This window comes from Schistocerca serialis, chromosome 8 (genome assembly GCF_023864345.2).
Source record: "Schistocerca serialis cubense isolate TAMUIC-IGC-003099 chromosome 8, iqSchSeri2.2, whole genome shotgun sequence".
Classification (NCBI taxonomy): Eukaryota; Metazoa; Arthropoda; class Insecta; order Orthoptera; family Acrididae; genus Schistocerca; species Schistocerca serialis.
The window spans coordinates 454,240,251-454,260,842 of NC_064645.1; the positions used below are offsets into that span (position 1 = coordinate 454,240,251).

Here is a 20,592-nt window from a genome sequence, read left to right on the forward strand (position 1 = left end):
CCAGTTTCTGATGGGGTAGGATAATCCAGTGACAGGACTGAAATAGGAAGCGCTGGGTGGGTGGATTGGACAGGTATTGCACTTGGGTCTGCCACAGGGATGTGATTCCCTATGGCAAGGGGTTGGGATTGGTAATGGCATAGGGATGGCCTAGGGTAGAGGTTGGATGGGCATCAGAACACCACTAGAGGACACTTGGGAGGGATCCAGGGTAGCATGTGCCACATTATAGGGCACAGTGTTAGGTAATCAAAGCCCTGACGAAAGATGTGGTTCAGTTGTTCCAGTCCGCAGTGATATTGGGTAACGAAGAGGGCACTCCTTTGTAGCTGGTTCTTGGGGGGTAGTGGGAGGATTGGGGGTGTGTTGAGAAATGGCAGGGGAGGCTTTTTTGTGGACTAATCTGGGGAATAATGCCTCTCTAAGAAGGTCCTGGTGACAGGGGAGTTATTGTCATTGCAAATATGCCGTCCCCAGTGGCCCAGCTGTATGGGAGGAATTTTTGTGTGTGGAGAGGATGTCAGTTGTCAACATGTAGGTACGGTTGGCAGGTTTAATGTGGACAGACATGTGGATGGAACCTCAGAGCGGAGGATGTCAACACCCTGGATGGTGGCACACTGGGTTGAGGTGGACCAGGTAAAGCGGATGGGAGAGGTGTTGAGGCTGCGAAGGAATGAGGACAGTGTGTCGTGGCTCTGAGTTCAGATCACGAGGATATCATCACTGAACCTGAATCAGACTAGGGGTATGGCTTTTTGGGGGGCTAGGAGGGCCTCCTGTAGATGGCCCACAAACCAGTTTAATAGGAGCATGCAATGCAGGTGCCCATGGCTGTGCTATGGATTTGTTTGTATAAAATCACTTCTAAGGAGAACTAGTTGTGAGTTACGATGGAGTTAGTAAGGTGTATGAGGAATTAGGTAGTGGGTTTGGAGTCTGAAGGGCATTGGGAAAGGTAATGTTCAATAGGGGTAGGACCATAGGCATGACTGATGTTGGTGTATTTGGAAGTGGCATCAACAGTGACGAGTAGGGACCAAAGAGGTACAGAGGAGGGGATGGTGGAGAGTTGGTGTAGGAAGTGGTTCGTATCTTTTACATATGAGGCAAGTTTATGGGCAACTGAATGGAGGTGTTGGTCAGTGAGGACCGAAATTCTTTCAGTGGGGTTACAATAACTTACGTAGTAGCTCTCAGGATGATGCCACATCCGCTGACTTCACAAAACATTTCCCATTACAGTGTAATATAGTAAGCAAACTTACTAAGTGTCCCTTCGAAAAGTTGTCAGGTGCATCTTTCCTGGCATTTTGGCAGATATTTGCAATTTTGTTTTTGCACTGTGTGACTGCAGTCAGCCCACACAATTATTTCTTGTCACATCTTTCATGCGACACCCACAGTCAACAATAAGTATCAGCTTGTTTCCCATTACAAACAAAATTATTTTTTAATTTGAATTTTAAACACTCATTCGATACAGTGCTCCCAAACTAGTCTAACCCAATATTTGTTTCATTGATGTGCATTAGAGAGGTCAGTAAAACACAAAGAATACACAGCAATCCAACAGCGACGCAGTAGTGGTGTGTGCTTGGTGTTAACAGTCATCAGGGGCTATGGCAGTGCTGTAACTGCTCAAATACTGGTTTTTCTTAGAGTTTTACTAGTTAATACATATCAATAAAACAAACATTGCACTAGACTAATCTTGAAGCACTCTATCGAATGGGCACGCAAAATTCTCCTTTAAAAATCATTTTGTTTGAGCGGGAAACGAGCTGATGCTTTCCGTTGAACACTGCACACTGCATGAATGATGGTGATAAGCACTACACAATGCAAAAATGAAAGTGCAAATATCTGCTGAAACACAAAAGAAAATGCATGACTCTTGGGTGAGACACCCAGTATATCATATATCTCTCTTATTATAAGAGTTACGAGAATTAAGGATCTAATGAAATTACTTGTGCCTTCGCACTTTATCATTTGCTGGAAATCTCATTTTAATAGCATGCATCTCCTTGCTGGCTTACAATCACTTTTAATTCTTTATTAAACTGCAGGAAATTTTCATTTCCTGTGTTACAGGGGTGTATAGTGGTTTATTCACGTAAAGACATTTTATACAATGTTGTAGGATTTCTCAACACACTGGAAAAAATAAAATGTTACAGGCTATAGGTAAATTCAGATATATTTAATGTGAATAACTCAGGAGGCTTGCTGTCACCTTGTTGAAGGAACCTTTATGACGTTTGCACAGAAAACCTAAATCAGGATGTCTGGAAAGTGGAAGCACCACCCTGATCCTCCCAAATCTGTGGCCAGTTTCTCAACAATGCACCATCTCATATGGTTTATACTTATCAGCAACACTTTTTTCAAATTCTGAATGATAGTTAGTGACAAATTCCACAAAGGGAGAAGTGAATTGTGAGGCTGTTAGCATACGTAGTCACTCAAAAGTAAAAAACTGAAAAAAAAAATTGTAGGCAGAGGGCTCAAGAATGTACACCACAAACAGTCATTATCATATCTTTAATAGGTGCACATGTATTGTGGAAGTGTAGGATTGACCTAGAATATTTTTTGTTGACACTAGTGAATAGAAATAAGTAAAATAAATTTATTTTCTTATTTTTTGCCACCAAAAATGTCAATTCCTAGTATGTTACTGCTCCCAGAAATAGTGAAGATAAAAGGATAGGCTTACAACAGCCAATATAAATATACCGGTGCACCAGTACTCATTCTTTCCACACTCCATCTATGAAGGGAACTGGAAGATACCTTAATATATCGTACCTTCTGCCATATATGTCACAAGGATTTGCAGAGAATGTATGTAGACGTAAAAACTGTCATATCATACAACACCAAAAAGCTCTCAATTACATATTCACCAAAATCTATACTTACACATGCACGAAACTTTTTTTACTGAATACTGAGCACAATACGATTTCAATTATTTCTGGGACATGTTATATATGACTGACAGGACACTATCAATTCAAAACAAACAAACAAGGAAGGAAGCACATGTAGTTAGAATACAGTTTATATTCCCTCTTCACTGTACAGTTAGCTGTGTGTTCTGTATTCATAATGTAGTCCCTACCCTTGTCATTAATAATGTTTAACATACTTCAAAACAATAACGCACACATTCCCATATATTAAACTCTATTAACGTAGTAAGATGTGTCATCTTTCACTTTTGTACAACACTTAGTGCCATTAAGGTACTGCCTTTTCATTCGGTTTTTACAAACATATTCGGTATGACCCGAAGAAATATGTTGATGCCGACCCCCCCCCTTTTTTTTTTTTATCCACTGTTGTCCGTGGTGTTTTGTGTATTTATTTTATTAAGCGATCGCACAGCTGTTCTTCAGTGTATGCATATACCGTCTCCTCAAGCATAATGCCAACTCACTGGGAATATAAGTTTGTCTTAAAGCTAAAGTGACAAATGGATTACACATAACGAAGACGCGTGGCATGGGAAATCGTTTGGTATTGGTTAGAAAGCAAAGGGACTCTGTATTTTTTTTTAAAAAAAAAGAACTGAAGAAAAAGTCTGATCCAAAATGCACAATTTTACTGTCAGTTGCTTCAAAGTCTCATTTGTTCTCACACTTTGAAAATTCACTAGTGGGTATCTTGACAATGCTTTGATCCATTACATCTGATATAGCATACAATATTGTTGCGTCTGCTAGAATTGGCAAAGCTACGATTGCTGCGAACGTATTTTGTAATACAACTATTTGATAACGTGGCACACAACCTGTAGGTCACGTCAAAAAATAAATTCCTACGTTGTGTGAGCTACTTTCCAGCAACAGTCGCATTTACGACAAACATGAACTACTAATCTTAACCTCCCATCTCATTAGGCACTGTAATCTAATGACAACCTCGCAGCAGCCACCCAATTCTCACCTAGTTGTCAACCGCAGCTTCACGAAACAGTTTCCTACCATCCCTACTGAATTACTGATATCTAAGGTCTAAACATATATCTATAAACGCCTGAAATAAAACGACTTGATTTAAAAAACTTACCACGTAGTATCATCGTCTTCTAATGCCATTTTCCCATCTTGATTCCTTGCTCAATCTCTGCTTTTTCGCTTCTCATTTGTTTCGGCCTTTCACCGCAGTAGGGGGCACCACCCAGAGTAACGTGTGTTATGGCATCGTCTGGTGTTTCGACGTCGTCTTGGTCGAAATGGCAAATTGCGTTAGTAGTTGGTGCTCCGGTAGCATTAGGTATAGGTTATTGGTATCTAAAACAAAATGCTTCTTCCATCGGCCAAAATAATGACTCGTCATCGAGTTCTAAAAGTAAACAGTCATCTTTGTTGGGGACCGGCGATCAAACCTCGATTGACACGGAAGGTCTCGATTCAGTGAATTCTGCGAAAACTCTTCCCGAGGTTGAGCTATTCACATAACTTTAAAAACTATTTGTTTCTGAATAAATTTGAAGCATTATTTGCAAACGTTAAACTTTATTTGCAATTTTATGCTGTACCTACAAATGAACCACTCGCATATGATTACCCAAGGGAATGTTTGTTGCAGAATCCTTTGGAAAGAGCGCTGTATCACAAGGATGCAGGAAATCAACATTTCAAAGCAGGAAAGTATGATGAAGCAATAAAGTGTTACAATGAAGCAATCGGTGTTTGTCCCACAGACAAAAGAACTGATCTGGCCACATTTTACCAAAACAGAGCAGCAGCTTATGAACAGTTGGTATGTACAACACTGTTTCTCCACAGTGACACGTAATTATTCACTTGTATGAACATTCAAAAAGGAATAATTGTTATAGGTATCTTTATCTGTATCCTGTGCTTCTCCTATGTGACTAAGTCTCTGCACCACAGGAAACAGCTGAAGTATTTGTGTGTTGGCATGTATATAATTTGCAAATAAGTTAAAGAAATTCCAATGGATGGTAGAGGAATTAGCAGTTTCGTATTTGTGTAATGCAGTAACTCAGTCACAGTGAAGACCTCTGAATGTTCCACTCCATTTTTAATTGCCGGAAAACAAAAATTTACCCATTCATCATGGCCCCATTGCATGAGTGCTGATTTGCATGTGTAACTGCAGACTTAATGATAAACCAAAACATTTCTTCAGCTGTAGGACATATGTAAACTATACGATTCATACAAAGACTTGAAAGTTATCTCTTGTCTTCTTTTTTTTCCCATTTTTACAATCTACAGTTGAGCGGTTTATTATCAGATGGCCCAGAAAGTAATTCGTACTGCAGATCATTTCTTCTACATCTGCCAATGCTTTTTATGTATGAACCATGTGTATGTGCACCAAATTTTAGAATCCAGGTATAACTGTAGGTTACTCTATAGTTGTTTGGGCAAGTCTGTTCACAGATCAGAGCAAAGAAAGGTAACACTGTGTCCAATAGGATTACACCTAATAAAGCAGTTGGAAGCAACTCCCCCCAGTTAAATTTGCATTAAAATTCAATCCTCTTTATTACTATTGCAAGGAAATTGTAGATTATTATTACACTCTGACTAGGCTAAAATTACTTGCTAGTTGAAACTAAGTACCTTGTAAATGAATTGCTCCAGGCAGAGGTCACATGTGAACTATCCACAACTACCAATGTGCTGTAACAAGTGTCGTAAACAGCAGCTAACATACATGAAACAAGTGTCATTGAACAGCTGTAATGCTGAGCTCTGTGAACAGACTGTTTATCTGTCACGGACCACAGGGACCAATCTTAAACACAAGAGACAACCGACTGATTGTGGCAATGTTGTTGTGGCACAATACAGGTGCAAGGGCACCCATACCTAAGCGAAAGGAAAAATTATAGTGTAGCCAGGCGTTTTCCTTCCAAGAATATGATTTAAAAGTCTGGGAAATACAGAAGCGTCCGATCCCACCCGTCTGCTTTGACCCATGACGTCACAAATATGCTGGAAACAAAAACAAACACACACACTTTCCACAAGAAGCCTAAGGACACTAACGGGACAAGCGCGGGAAATGGGGTGTTTTGCGTGGGGGGCAAACTAAGTATAAACAAATTTAGACGCCTTGCGTAGCTACAACGTGTAAGTGAAGACAGCCATGCATGAATATCCACCCACCTCCCCAGGGGTCGTAACCCCTGCAACCCATAGAAGATAAAGATGCTTCAGTAGCTGATTAGTGTTTTTTGTCTTTAAAAAAAAAAATCTCACAGGATAGAACGAACAGATCAGAAAGATAAATATAATAAACTAAAACAGAAATTCGATGAAACAGATAATTAAAATAAGTAATAAGTGTTTTTAAGTTAAAAAAAAAACTCAAGAGATTGAACGAACAGATCAGAAAAGTAAATAAAATAAGATAAAACAGAACTGGAGACAGCCACACTCAAACCAAACTCCGCGCCGTCATGACGTCACACACGACAACACCCTTACGTCACGGGTCAAAGCCGACGCGTGGGATCGGACGCTTCTGTCGACCCAAAGTCTGTATTACATAGGGTTTGAAGTGGAACTTTTTACAGCTACTTAAGTCACCATTCGTCTTCCAAAATATTAAAAACACTCCATACCCCACAGGTTAGGCCCCCTCCTACAAACTACTGTATGGATGCCCTTGTACAGGTGTCAATTAATAAATTTTAATTGGGCTACAATTTCGGTGCTAATTCATAATGCTTGTAATATATAGCATTAGAGTATTTTGAATGAAACAGTCACTTTATAGTTAGTGAGTAATCTTATTAAAATAACTTACCAGTGATAGCAAAAAAAAATGAAAGAAAAACTTGATACTTTGTTTGCTGCAAACTGTAGGTTAGAAATGCCACAAAGTGAAGAAGCATCTCAGTCTTCGAGAAGCATGGAAAGACAAGGTGTAAAGGTTGTTGAAAATAATGTGCCCTGTATTACGGCCAAAACTGGACAGGTAAACATCACAAATGTGAGGCAGAATCCAGATGCAAGACTGGAGGACACCATAGAAGCAATGCCTACCACAATTACCAATCAAAGTAGTAGTAAAAAGCCTGTGAAATTATCAGGTGGCAATTTTTCAATGAGAAAAAACTCTAATGAAGATCCAAACACTGCTGCAGAAGCAACCAGCTCAGGAGTAAACAACGGATTTGACAGTGAAAAAAAAAAATCCCTCATTGTAAACAAGTCAGATATGGACATTAACAAGTAGCTGAACGTGAACACCACAGAAGGTGAAAATACAGATTGGCAGGAAGTGAACAACAAGTGGAGAGACAGAAGAAATTCAAATGTAGTGAAACGAAATGACAAATCAACCAAAACTGCTGCGAATACAGCACAAGGAAATAAACTGTTGTACAAGACTGTGCTACAAAATGGAAAAGCTAGTGAACAATATAAGCCTACTTAGAAGCCTACAATGCAAACATTTGGAAATGTCAGTACTAAAAACTGAAATAAAGTCATAATAGGTCCTGACGATGAAAATGGAATGCTGTATGGCGAAAAAAGACCCAGGATTCACCTTAGCAAGCTAAGAGGTGGCACAACAACTGATACTGTAACTAACTTCTTACAGAACACTTTCCCAAGTCACAACAGCTTTACAGTGAAAAACTGGAAACAAGGGGATTAAATAACAGCTTCAAAATCGGTGTTCATTTTTACTTAAAAGATAAAATAATTCACAACAGTATTATGGTCCAACAATGTTTGATAAGGCATTTTTTATTCTGGAGTGCCCCAGTGAGATAAACATCCAAGACCAAGATATTCCAGTAAAAAAGGAAATGTCACCACTGAACAGAATGCAAGCTTAGTTATGGCTAGAGCAAATGTGCAGTGCCTTGGGACAAAACTCGTTGCATTATCATTGTTTGCTGAGGAAGTGAGACAAAATATATTATTTATAACTGAACACTGGCTGGCCCATATAGAAATAGAATACTATGGGCATATTGAATGTCTGGAAATGGTGGATGCATGATGTAGAGACACTTCTCTGCATTGTGTTGTGTCTGTATATACAAATAGTAAGCTCAGTGACAAGAAAATTGATGAAAGATATGTGGACTTGGCTCTAGAATTAGCTGCCGTGGGGCTGCCAGATGCCAAAATAATTGTTGTTTGTTTGTACTGTTCCCCAAATGGCAATATTCAAAACTTCATCAGCAAATTGGAAAGCTCCCTGTGTCATCTAGTGTGCCTAGGAGCAAAAATTGCCTCATATGGAGACTTCAACATCCATATCGGGGAAAGTAGTGACAAAGATAGAGCTTTTAAGGACTTAGTAAGCAGCTATGGACTGTTCGTGGCAAGTTATCTACCAACAAGAGGGGGTGTCTGTTGTGATACTGTTCTTGGAAGCCTATATAGTTGGGAGTACAAAGTAAGTGTGGCTGACCCTATGCTTGGGCATCAGTCATGAAGCTGTGAACAAACTCAGGAAGTACTCATCAAATGCCCAGCTGGCATTCAAATTATGTCTTCAGAAGTAGAGTTATTAGAAAGAAAAATTTAGGTGATTTCAAAACTGCAGTGTCTTCTACATACTGACATCATATGTGTGAAGATTTGGCACCAGATGATACATTCGGTTCCATGTTCCAAACTTTTAAAGCCAAATTTGATAAAACTTTTCCACTAAAACCCAAGAGAGATCCAACTGCCAAATCAAAATACACAAAGAAAACTGTTGAAGTAAAGAGCTGGTATACCTCTCTTGCTTAAATTCTTGCTGTCCAGATGAATTTAATGAATATTTTATAAACCTGGTAGAATGCACAGTAGCTGGAATTCTTACCATCAGAACTGATCCTGCAGTTGCTCTGAAATTTGGTAATAAATGCAGCATGGTAATGTGGAAGAGTGTATCCAAAAGACATAATAAAAATAGTGGCATCATAAACACTCAGGGAGCCCTGTAATTTATGGAAACCCAGTACTATTTTAAAAACTATAGTCTTCTAAATTGCTCAACCACTGTCAGTAGTAATAAATAAATGGCTCCAGGCTGAGGAATTTCCAGACTTCCTGGCAGTTCACACACAGTACCAGTTTACAAAAAAGGTAATCCACATGAAGTGTCAAGCTATAGGCCTATATCTATAATCCCATTGCTAGCTAATGTCATGGAGTCCATAAGAAAATATAAGCTGTTAAGTTATTTGGAAGGAAATAACCTCTTTTATTATGCACAACACGGCTCCTGAAAGGGCAAGTCAACTAAAACAGCAGTACCCAGCTTTGTTATAAATGTAAGTCAGGGTCTTGAAGACAAGGAGTCTATAGCACTGGTACTCTGTGAGCTGAGTAAGGCATTTGATTGTATCACACGCAAGACCCTTCTCAGCAAGCAAAAATCATTTGGTATTGGGGGAGCTGTTCTGCAAACTCTAGAGCCCTACCTAAATAACAGACAATAGACAGATTCTATCAGTGCAAGAAGCAGAATCAGGTGAAGTGACGTTAAAATATGGTGTGCCACAGGGATCGTAGCAGGGCCCCAGTTCTTAATTTTCATTAATGACATAGGCTCCAATGGGCACACCTTGTGGTTTGCAGAGAACACAACTTTGTTCTCAAAAGGGGACAAATGTACTTAAAGCAGCTCAACAAGCAGAAGTACTATTCAGTGAGGCCAAGACCTGATTCCTTATGAATGAGGTGAAAATCAATGGAGACAAAACACAGAGGATGAAATGCAGCCAAAATGATACAGCAGCTGTTGACCTTCTGGTTTTTTTCATTGATAGAAAGTTAACCTGGCAACAGCACACTAAACATGTATGTTCCAAACTCTCACAGGTCCTGTATCTCTTGAGGAAACTAAAATGTGCTATACCACACCAGTGCCTATTAACAATTTACTATGCAATGTTCCACAGTCACATCAGCTATGGGCTGTTACTGTGGGGCCATTGTGCAGGCTGCAAGAGTGTGCTTTTATTACAACAAAAGAAGACAGTGAAGTGATGATCGTTTCCTCAAGCCAAAAAAAAAAAAAAAAAAAACCACGACCATTGTAAACCAATTTTTTACAGATTAGGAGTTCTGACCCTTTTCAGCCATTATATTTTCAGTTGCCTTGTTCATACAAAGACAGATCGTGCATACCACAGAAAGAGAAATGAATTTCATCAGTGTAGCACTCGCTATAAAGACAGCATAGAGAGGCCAAGATGTCAATTAACTAAGACGCAGAACAGATTCCCAATGGTGCCCCTAAAATTATTTAATGCTTTACCCAAGGATATACAGTCACTACCAGTTGAACAGTTTAGGACTAAAATTATGTGTATACTAAAAGAGCAACCTTTGTTCAGTGTAGAATAATACTTCCCTGGTAACAGAACAGTGTCTGTCTGAGCTGCAACTCAGTACCAATGGCAACAGCAGCAACTCTGCTATTTTACTACTTGATTATCTTATTATTGTAACGTATATTGTAATCTACTTCTTAAATATGTTTTTTAGTGCCCATTTTAGTATCAAATTGCAATTCTTTGTTTTAATGTGGTAATATTATTGTAAAATTGATGCTGCTGTCCAGCCATGACTGGTGAATGACAAAGAACTGGTAATAAATAATGAAATATTACATTTATTATCCATTTCAGGTATGCAGTTTTGTGATTAGATTAGATATTGATACAGATTTGCAGTTGGTGTCAACATCACGTAAAACAAAAAGTGTTTCCAAATTCACTTAGATATTAACTTTCATTTTACTAAGTTGCCAATGTTACCTGTAAGTTCCAATGTATTCTTTCTCAGTAAATCTTTAATCCAATAACGAATGAAATTTGACATGTCACAGAAGTGAGCTCTACAATCAGCAGGTATGTTTTGGGTGAGAGTGGGGTGAGCAGCGCTAAAGTATATTATCCTAGTGGGAGTCTTTTTTGCAGTTTCCTCCCACCTACTTACTTGTAGGATGTTTGTGTAATTGTATAGTAAAAGTGCACTTATGGTGCGGCAGCTGTTCCATTGCATGCTGCAATTGGTAACTGTTTGTATGGTGAAGTATGAGAAGTGGATAAGATGAATGATGAGTCAGATGATTAGACAAGATGGCTGAACCGATGACAAAATAGTGTTTGATAAAAGTTGTCACGATATGAAGTATACAAAATTACTTGGTGCCGTAATGGAAAATATTGTACAGAATGTTGTCATATAAAACAGAGTATTCCATAAAATTTGACTGTACTCTGAGGTTCCTGTGTCACACAGCTTTGCAGCAGTGTACCGTAGGTCTCTAGAAGAGCGTAGCGTTCCAAAAGATTGGAAAAGGGCACAGGTCCCTGTTTTCAAGAAGGGAAGTCGAACATACGTGCAGAACTATAGACCTATATCTCTAACGTCGATTAGTTGTAGAATTCTGGAACATGTATTATGTTTGAGTATAATGACTTTTCTGGAGACTAGAAATCTACTCTGTAGGAATCAGCATGGGTTCTGAAAAAGACGATCGTGTGAAACCCAGCTCGCACTATTTGTCCACGAGACTCAGAGGGCCATAGACACGGGTTCCCAGGTAGATGCCATTTTTCTTGACTCCCGCAAGACGTTTTATACAGTTCCCCACAGTTGTTTAATGGACAAAGTAAGAGCATATGAACTGTCAGACCAGTTGTGTGATTGAATTGAAGAGTTCCTAGATAACAGAACGCGGCATGTCATTCTCAGTAGAGAGAAGTCTTCTGAAGTAAGAGTGATTTCAGGTGTGCTGCAGGGGAGTGTCGTAAGACCGTTGCTATTTCATAATATATATGAATTACCTTGTGGATAACATCGGAAGTTCGCTGAGGCTTTTTGTGGATGATGCTGTAGTATATCGAGAGGTTGTAACAATGGAAAATTGTACTGAAATGCAGGAGGATCTGGAACGAATTGACGCATGGTGCAGGGAATGGCAATCGAATCTCAATGTAGACAAGTGTAATGTGCTGAGAATACATAGAAAGAAAGATCCTTTATCATTTAGCTACAATATAGCAGGTCAGCAAGTGGAACCAGTTAATGCCATAAATTATCTGGGAGTAGGCATTAGGAGTGATCTAAAATGGAATGACCATATAAAATTAATTGTCGGTAAAACGGAGTATGGATGTAGGTGTAGAAATCGGGACATTTCAGAAATACCCCACAAAGTTTTTGAACGATCATTGGGCTACACTACAGATCAGTCGTTCAACATAGCCACGTTTCCTCCAGTCACATCCATTGGCTTCACCAACTCACAATCAAATTGTAACATTTCAGCCTAATCTCTAACTCATACTACGCTACAGATGGGGCCATCACCACAACCGGTTTTCTTACACTCACGTTCATTGGCTCTGCCAACTCACAACCAGAGTGTTACATTTCAACCTAATCAAGACCTCAGGCCACACTATGCGTCAGTCTGTTACCGCAGCTAGCTTTCCCCCAGTCACATTCGTTGTCTACTCCAACTATAACAATAAAATACAACATAGTATCACAAGAAATTTTGTCACATTTCAAGAAACATACAAGAAGTACAGATGAAAACCATTAATCACCTCTATAATCCATAATAGCCAGATTAGTAATTGTCAGTCTCATTCTATTTATGTTGAAAACAAAATAATCAATTCTTATCTTCCCCCCCCCCCCCTCCCTCCAATTGGCTATGACCAAAGGTAACAGCAGAATGCAGCAGAAGAGGTGCTTACACCATAGATGCACTTTAACCTAATTGTATACTGTGCTAAAGGGTAAATTGAGCATACGCTAAACCATTTTCTGCCCTGTGGTTATCAGAATTGGAATCCCTGGGCTAGAGTGTGATAGTAACTCCCTCTGGAATGAAATCTTGGCTGTAGTGACAGACTGACCAGTAGCAGAGCCCGAGTTCTAGAGTAGGTTGGAAGGTAATGGAAGGTAAAAATTTGGTTGTAAGTTCATGAAGTCAACAAATGTGAACGCAAAATAAAGGTTTTGGTAACAGAATAGTCTGAAGCAAAGCGTGTTGGCCACATTAGCACCATATTTAACCCATTTTGCCATATTTTACACACTTTCCATTATAATAATTAAAACATCAAGGTAACTTCAGAAAACCTATTATGGATCACGGACAAGTTCGTAAAAACTATTTTGTTCCTTGTTCTTTACACATATCATGCATATCTAAAAATTATGAGATAGTACCCAAACTGTATGTACTCACCTAGAGCATCACCTTTCCATAGCAATTTAACATCATCCATCAAAATGATGATCACTGTTATCCACAGTCTAACCTCTTTGCTCTTTCTGGTGGGATTAAATAGATGGTGTCAATTCCATACAGTACTGCAATGCTCACAGTAAACAAAGGTAGGCAGTGAACCAGTCTTTTGCTTCGACCCATATCATTATTACAGTAGTGGGCATAAATTACCCCTGGAAAGCGATTAGGCCTATATGTAAAATGCCTGCCATAATATGAATTACTTTGCATGAGCTGTGCCACGTTGACATAACCATTAGTGTTGCTGGCTGACCTCCAGCAGGTCACCATTTCAAATCTACTCACCAACAAATACTTGTTAATTATCATTTCTAAAAGGTTCTTGTGTTCGTAATGTTTGTATGTTCCAGAATATTTGCTGTTTGTGTAAATAGCAGCACTCTCTTTCCAGGAGGCAGTTCTTCTGTGTCCATAACACCTGTGCTTTTTCAGTGCTAGGTGTTGTTGTTCATTAATGACCCTGCTTTTGGATATGTACTTGATTGTGGTAACATGACATTGTTTGGTGTAGATGCCACATACTGTAAAGCATTTACTTACGATAGCTCCAATTAAAAAAGTAAAAGCCATCACCTACACAGACAGGAACTATTATACAAGCAGCACATCATTCCCAACGTCTGTATATTTAGGAGACCAGTTGACTCCAAAACAACCCTCTGTACATCAGACATCCATCATTGCTTTCCAAATACTCTGTTCAGGACACGACAAAGTGGCCAAAAGGGTTTGACTGAGGCACAAAAAACAACAGGTAGGATGACACAATGTGTTTGGCAAATTTGTGCTTTTACTTGGATGGAATAGCCCAAGAGTGGTTTGAGAACAACAAAGAGAAGCTTGAGAGCTTCGGATAATTCCCTGCTGGACTGAAGAAAACTTTTGGTGACATTCTGCAGCAAGTTCACTGAACAGAACAACAATTGAACAACAGGGTGCGTCGTGGAGAAACAACACAGTTATACATACAGAATGTTTTGCCCCTGTGTAACATTGTGAATAAAAATATGACAGAACATGACAGTCTCACACTTTATGGAAAGAGTCACAGAAGGTGAGTACCGAGCTCATTTGGTAGAGGTAGGAATTCATCAAGCACTGCCAACACATCGAGAAAATGCAACAGATAAAGAACTGGAAATAAGAGACATGACCGTCTCCCACATGTGGCCCCTGTGACAGTTGTGGGAGACCCGCCATTTCTACACCTGTCTCATGTCAGGTAGTGAGAGAGGAGATACACCAGTTCATGGCGGCCAGAAAGCTCTGATCAAGTACTCAAGAGATAGCAGCCGTGAATGTTCAACCCATATGTCGAGACGTAATTGACAACCCAGCATCCAACCAACAGAGGTACACCTAACTCCTCCACCAAGGATAACACCATGCAGAAGAACAGACATTTGGAGAATGGTGGACAACTTACTGATATATTTCTACTATGGATGCCATGGACTTGCCCACTTCTGCAAAGAAAGAAGATAACAGTTAGTTAACTATTATGCCACACTCTTGTCACTGGGTGGACAATGCATAGTTCGGGAAGAAGTGGAGATGATGATACGAGATGATGACAGCGACCCTTCAGAGTGTCCTTCCTGTGGATGAATGTAGCGTTTCTACCAACAACTGAACACAATCAAAAAGAAAGATGTCTACCCATTGCTATGCGTTGATGACATCACAACAGTCCTATTCACGCCTGTCAAATGCAGACAAATATAATTGACCTGTGTGACAAATCCCATCACCCCACCCTGTACGAGGTCATTCACCAACATGGATCATCTGTTCCCATCATGTTACCAAGGTTCAAGCCACCCTCCTAACAGCTGACATCAGGAAAACTTAAGTGAGATGACCATTTATGGAAGTGAGACTGCGACAGATGCAAATCTTTCATGGGTGACGATCACTAAGACATCAGGGAGTCTCAGTAATATCTTCATTGATGGCCAACCTATCCGGGCACTAACTCACAAAATAAATCTACATACCAGTGATGATCATAAGCATTTTAGATGATAAAACAGAACTTTGGTTCATTGTCTTGAAAAGCAATTACTCATCACTAAAGGTATGTGCATAGGAATAGCCAAACCAATTCAGGATTGGAGGCTCAGTACCGTAGACAAAGATTCGTCCTCCAGTACCACCACAAATACTGCGGTGTAAGAAGCTATTATTGAATTACAGAGAGGATCTAGCCTGATCGAGGAACAGTGTTGGCAAGCGGTGGCCATTCTGCAACAATTTTCAGATCCTTCCAAATCTGAAGTGGAGGAAAGGCGGACCAAGCAACCCATGGTTAAACTCCATATCAACACTGGGGATCATCCACCAGTTAGCACTCTTGTCTCTGGGTGGACAATGCATTGTTCGGGAAGAAGTGGAGATGATGTTACAAGATGATGACATTGACCCTTCAGAGTGTCCTTCCTGTGGATGAATGTATCGTTTGTGTGTCACCTACCGACAGCTGAACATAATCACAAAGAAAGATGTCTACCCATTGCTATGTATTGATGACTCTGTAGACTGCTTGAAAGAAGCAAAGTATTTATAAATTATGGACGTGCAGAAAGGCTACTGGAAAATTGCAAGTGCCGAAGCTGACAGGAAAAAGAAAGTATTTATAACATCTGATGGCCTCTACGAGTGGACTGTGCAGCACTCCATCCACCTTCAGGTGCATGATGGACAACCTGCTTCTACATCTTAACTGGAGGACATGTCTTTGCTATCTGGAAGACATTTGAAGAACATCCAAGTCACCCACCAAACATGTTGAAGTGTGTGCAGACTACAGACCTCCACTAGAGTCCAAAAAAAGTGCCTGTTCATCACCCAGTGAAAAAAATATCTTGGAGCACATTGTTAAGGGCAATGGAATCTATACTGACCTAGAAAAAATAAGAGCAGTCATAGATTTTTCCGACTCCTTAGCACATTCGAAATGTGAGATGGTTTCTTAGAACGCACTTGTACTACTGGTGATTCATAAAGGACTTCTGTACCAAGGCACATCTCTTCCAAGAATTACTGCAGGGAGACTCCAAATTTTCCGAGAACTAAATGCAAGAAAGGTCTTTCCTTGTCCTTAAGGAGGTGCTAATATCATTTTCAGCCCTAGCACTGTATGATGAGAATGCTGAGACAGAACTTCGCATTGAGCTAGCAGGTATGGAATAGGTACAATTCTAGTGCAAATTCGGGTGATGGTTTACGCATCCAGAATACTCTCCAAGTCTGAGGTGAATTACTCTAGAGTGTTTGGGCCATCGGCAAGTAGTGGTTGTATTTATTTGACAAGCCATTAATTGTTGTGGCTGATCACCATTCCCTATGTTGGCTGGCTAGCCTGGGGAATCCATCAGGTCATCTGGTGAGGTGGGCAATGGGGCTTCAGAAATACACTGTCACAGTGGTATACAAAAGTGGATGTAATCACGAGGATGTCATCGTCCTTTCTAGGTGTCGTTTGGCAGAATGCAGCAGTGTGGATGAAATCACAGTCAACTCTGCATCAAATGACATTGCTGCTTATTGTAGGGAAGATCCAGCATTGTTGACCATCATAGAAACCATGAAGAAGAGGAACCAAACAAAGAATAATTCCATGTAATAAATAGAACACTGTATTGGAGGAACTATGATTAAGTGGGGTGAAAATGGTTGCATGCCATCCCATATCATTATTCCCTTAATTATTTCCACAATTCTCCAACATCTAGTCACCTGGGATTTGTGAAGACTCTAAACAGAATCAGATGCACGTATCACTGGTCAGTTGTTACTATACGTGAGCCACCATAAGGAATGCCAGCGATGGAAGCACGTACCACAGTTGCCTCCAGCGCATCTTAAACTAGTTCCACCTGCAGCAGTGCCATTTTATTAGGTCAGAATCAACTGCTTGGGAACATTCCTGAGTTCAACAAACAGGATTCGGTGGATAATAATCTGTACTGTCTCACACGCAACACTATCGCCAAAATTGTGTTGTCTGCCAAACCTCCGGAAATTGCAAGTTGCCTTATAGGAGACAAAATTTTTGAGGTACAGAACACTGTGTGTGATGATCTCTGATCGTACGCAAGTTTTCAAATCAAGTCTAGTACCAGAAGTAATTTCACCTTGGGCCTCACCTACAGGATGACAACAACCTACCACCTACAGATATTTGGCCTCACAGACTGCTTCAACAAGGTGTTCACCAGTATAATCTTGACATATGTTGATGTCGAGAGAGAAATGGGATACAGAAATGCCCTTTGTGACGTACGCATACGACACAATAAAGTAAGCTACTATAGACATGACATCATTCTTTTTGCTCTGTGGTCACTAAGCTGGGATGACAATAAAGACACTGTTCCATTTTCAAGTGGACAATATTTAGGATGTCTAAGTGAAACACTTCATCACAGAAACTGAAGAATCGAGGCAGCTGGCTTGCATACAGATTCTGATCTCCCAGAAGGATGATACAGAGCTCTGTAACGACAAGCCTGGACAATGTCTGGGAGAGACAATGTGGATTTTTATGCGTGTGCAGAAAGTGAGCATGTCAGAAAAGTTACTAAAATGCTACTTTGGGCCGTATCGAATCTTTTGCCACTTTTTAGACATCGCATACGAAATAGACCGTTATGACCCTTCGTCGAGAAGACAAAAGTGCAGAGACATCGTCCGTGTCCTGCATATGAAGCCCTACTACAATCCTGAGCTGCAAGTCAATGATCAGAGCTTCTCATTTGAGGAAAATGAAGGCTCACTCAGTTATGACAAAGCTTCAAAGGGAGGTGTTACTTTCAATGCTCATCAGAATAAGAGGATGTGACAATACGACTTGGAACGCGAGGATCCTCCAGTGCTGCAGTACAGAAGACCGCTGACAAGAGCTATACGTGGGATGCTGCAGTCAGTTCCAGTGAGAACTTCTGAAACAGCAGGTTTTCTCGAGGAGTGGGAGCTACGCTCCGAGCTGTGTTGCGTGCAGTGTCAGAGTAGTGGTTAGCATCGCTGGCTGATGAGTTGCAGTTCACCAGTTCATATCTGACACCAACAGATATTTGTTATTTAGCATTTATCATTTCTAAAAGGTTCTTAAAATCTCTTGTGTTTGTAACATTTGCATATTCTGGAATACTGCTTGCTTGTATAAATAGTAATAACCTCCATTCACGTGGCACTTCTGTTCTGTCTGTACATTATTATTCATAATAAAAGTGCATTCAGTTGCAAAGTGTTGTACCGCTCTGACCATCCTGATTTTGGATTTGGGCTTGACTGTGTCTGCGACATCACAATATTTGCTCTCATTGCAACCAGACTGTTACCTATCAGTCTAACCGAGAACCCAGGCCTCCCTAAACATCAGTATGCCACCCTAGCTAATATTTTATATTCACATTCATTGGCTTCACCAGCTCGTGGCCAAACTGTCATCTTGCAAACATACTTAAAGCTCGGCCTTTGCTACAGATCAGTCTGTCAACACAACCTAAATTTAAAAAAATATAGAACTAAATAAATATCAACAGAATCCTGTTCTTCCTCTGTTTCTGTATATATGCCATTATGTATCCCATCATAATTATATCATGGGTCAAAGCCACCGACCATTATTGTTAGTATCAACCAGTCCCAACGTACAGGCTCCATCTTGCTCTTGTAGAGAAATGGTACCTGTATTTTGTGCTTAATACAGAACATCTGCCAGCATTTGACATTATGAAAAGAAATATAAATGTCCAAATGCTTCATATATTAGAAGTTTAAACTATTCCTGTATGGAAACAATGTGGATGTCCACTATTGATCTAATACTTCTACATAGTCTGTGTTTGTATAATGAACGCTTAATGCTAAGGTTAATAAGAACTGCTACAGCTGTACTTAAAGTACATTTATTACATCACAATGGGTTTTGTTCTCAAATGTCTTCAGTTGACGCTGAAAATTTGCTGGCAGTGTTCTCAAATTGTGATTGGAGAAGCCTGATCATATTAATTAGCATTAATGGCACATTCTGGAACACAAGCACACAAACACTCCAGCAACTGCCTGATACAATTAGAGCCAGTAGTAAGTGAGGGAACTTAACTTGGTGTGTGTTCAACACTGTCCAGACATTCTTTCCACTCCAACTGCAAGTGGCATCCAGCATCATGAACTTTGTTTTCCACTCCAATGCCGAGCCTCATTTGACTCAATTTTTCGTAGCTGTTGCATGCACCTTTCTCATATCTGGCTGTACTAGGCACCAGTGCTGTAAAATATGTCCATCTATGGAAGCCTGTGTTAATACAGTATCGAACTGTAGCAGTTATGTTGAGAGGAAGGTAGTAATTATTATGTTCAACTTAGTAGACACAAAATGGCTAGTTCTTTGTGCACCAGTTGTTTCTGAGGAATTGAGTGAAATGCCTAAGTGAAAATGAGACTGACAATGATTTTGATGATAATGATTCATTTGTAAACAACTTGAGTGAAGTGTCAGTGGAACAGTCCACCCTGAAGAGTTTTGAAAAATAATACACAATGTAAAGTTTTGTATTGCAGTGCTAATGTAAATATATTTAAATGAAAGTGCACTTTTTGTTTCAATTTATACCCTAATTGTTGGGATGCAAAAAGTTAACATGAATCAGCTGTGGAGCGCAGAATGGTCAAGACTAACTCTTAAAAGCAGCACAGCAAATTTTTCATTACAAACAGTGCCTGAAAATGAAGTAAAAGAACCAAGCACACACACACACACACACACACACACACAATTGGTTTATATGCATGGTCTTGCACGTCAAAACCTGCTTCCGGGCACACATTATACGTGTCATGTAAGTAAAAATGCTGCTGACATCTACCTTCCTGACACTTGCAAATACACTGAACAGCGCAATATGTCCTTTTGCTTCTTCATAAATAAACATGTCTGCTACAGAAATGGGAAAAAACATGCTTCCTTTTTTGTGTTACCATTTCTATTGATTAAATATTGGCAAGTGAAGATTCAGGAAAAAGGTGCGTGATTGGTGGATGTCATAGAGGAAAACTGTTCTGGAAGTAGGTACTGCTGGTACATGGAAAGAGATGCTTTCCAAAAATTGAAAAAAAAGTGTAAAAACCTGTTATCTTTGTATAACCCAGAACGAGCTACAAAAGATAAGATCATAATACTAAGACTGGAGATAAACATGTAAGCAGTTATTTTCCCCTGCTGTGTCCATGCAAGTAGCCCATGTAATTGTATTCTGTTGGTAGGGCACTAATAATTTCAATTTTAAATCTGATAAAAAC

At 39.8% G+C, this 20,592-nt stretch overlaps 2 protein-coding genes across 2 annotated transcripts in view; one reads left to right on the plus strand and one right to left on the minus strand.

Annotated features, from left to right (window-relative positions):
* The window catches only part of LOC126416733 (TBC1 domain family member 23), a 229,456-nt gene extending 225,220 nt beyond the window's left edge, over window positions 1–4,236 (minus strand). Inside the window, exon 1 of the mRNA XM_050084556.1 lies at window positions 4,081–4,236. Coding sequence (XP_049940513.1) covers window positions 4,081–4,109 — 29 coding nt within the window. The 5' untranslated portion in view covers window positions 4,110–4,236. The remainder of the gene's footprint in view (window positions 1–4,080) is intronic.
* Window positions 4,166–20,592, plus strand: part of LOC126416734 (mitochondrial import receptor subunit TOM70) — a 66,011-nt gene continuing 49,584 nt past the window's right edge. The window contains exons 1-2 of the mRNA XM_050084557.1: window positions 4,166–4,454; window positions 4,603–4,776. Of these exons, the coding sequence (XP_049940514.1) occupies window positions 4,209–4,454; window positions 4,603–4,776 (420 nt within the window). The 5' untranslated portion in view covers window positions 4,166–4,208. The remainder of the gene's footprint in view (window positions 4,455–4,602; window positions 4,777–20,592) is intronic.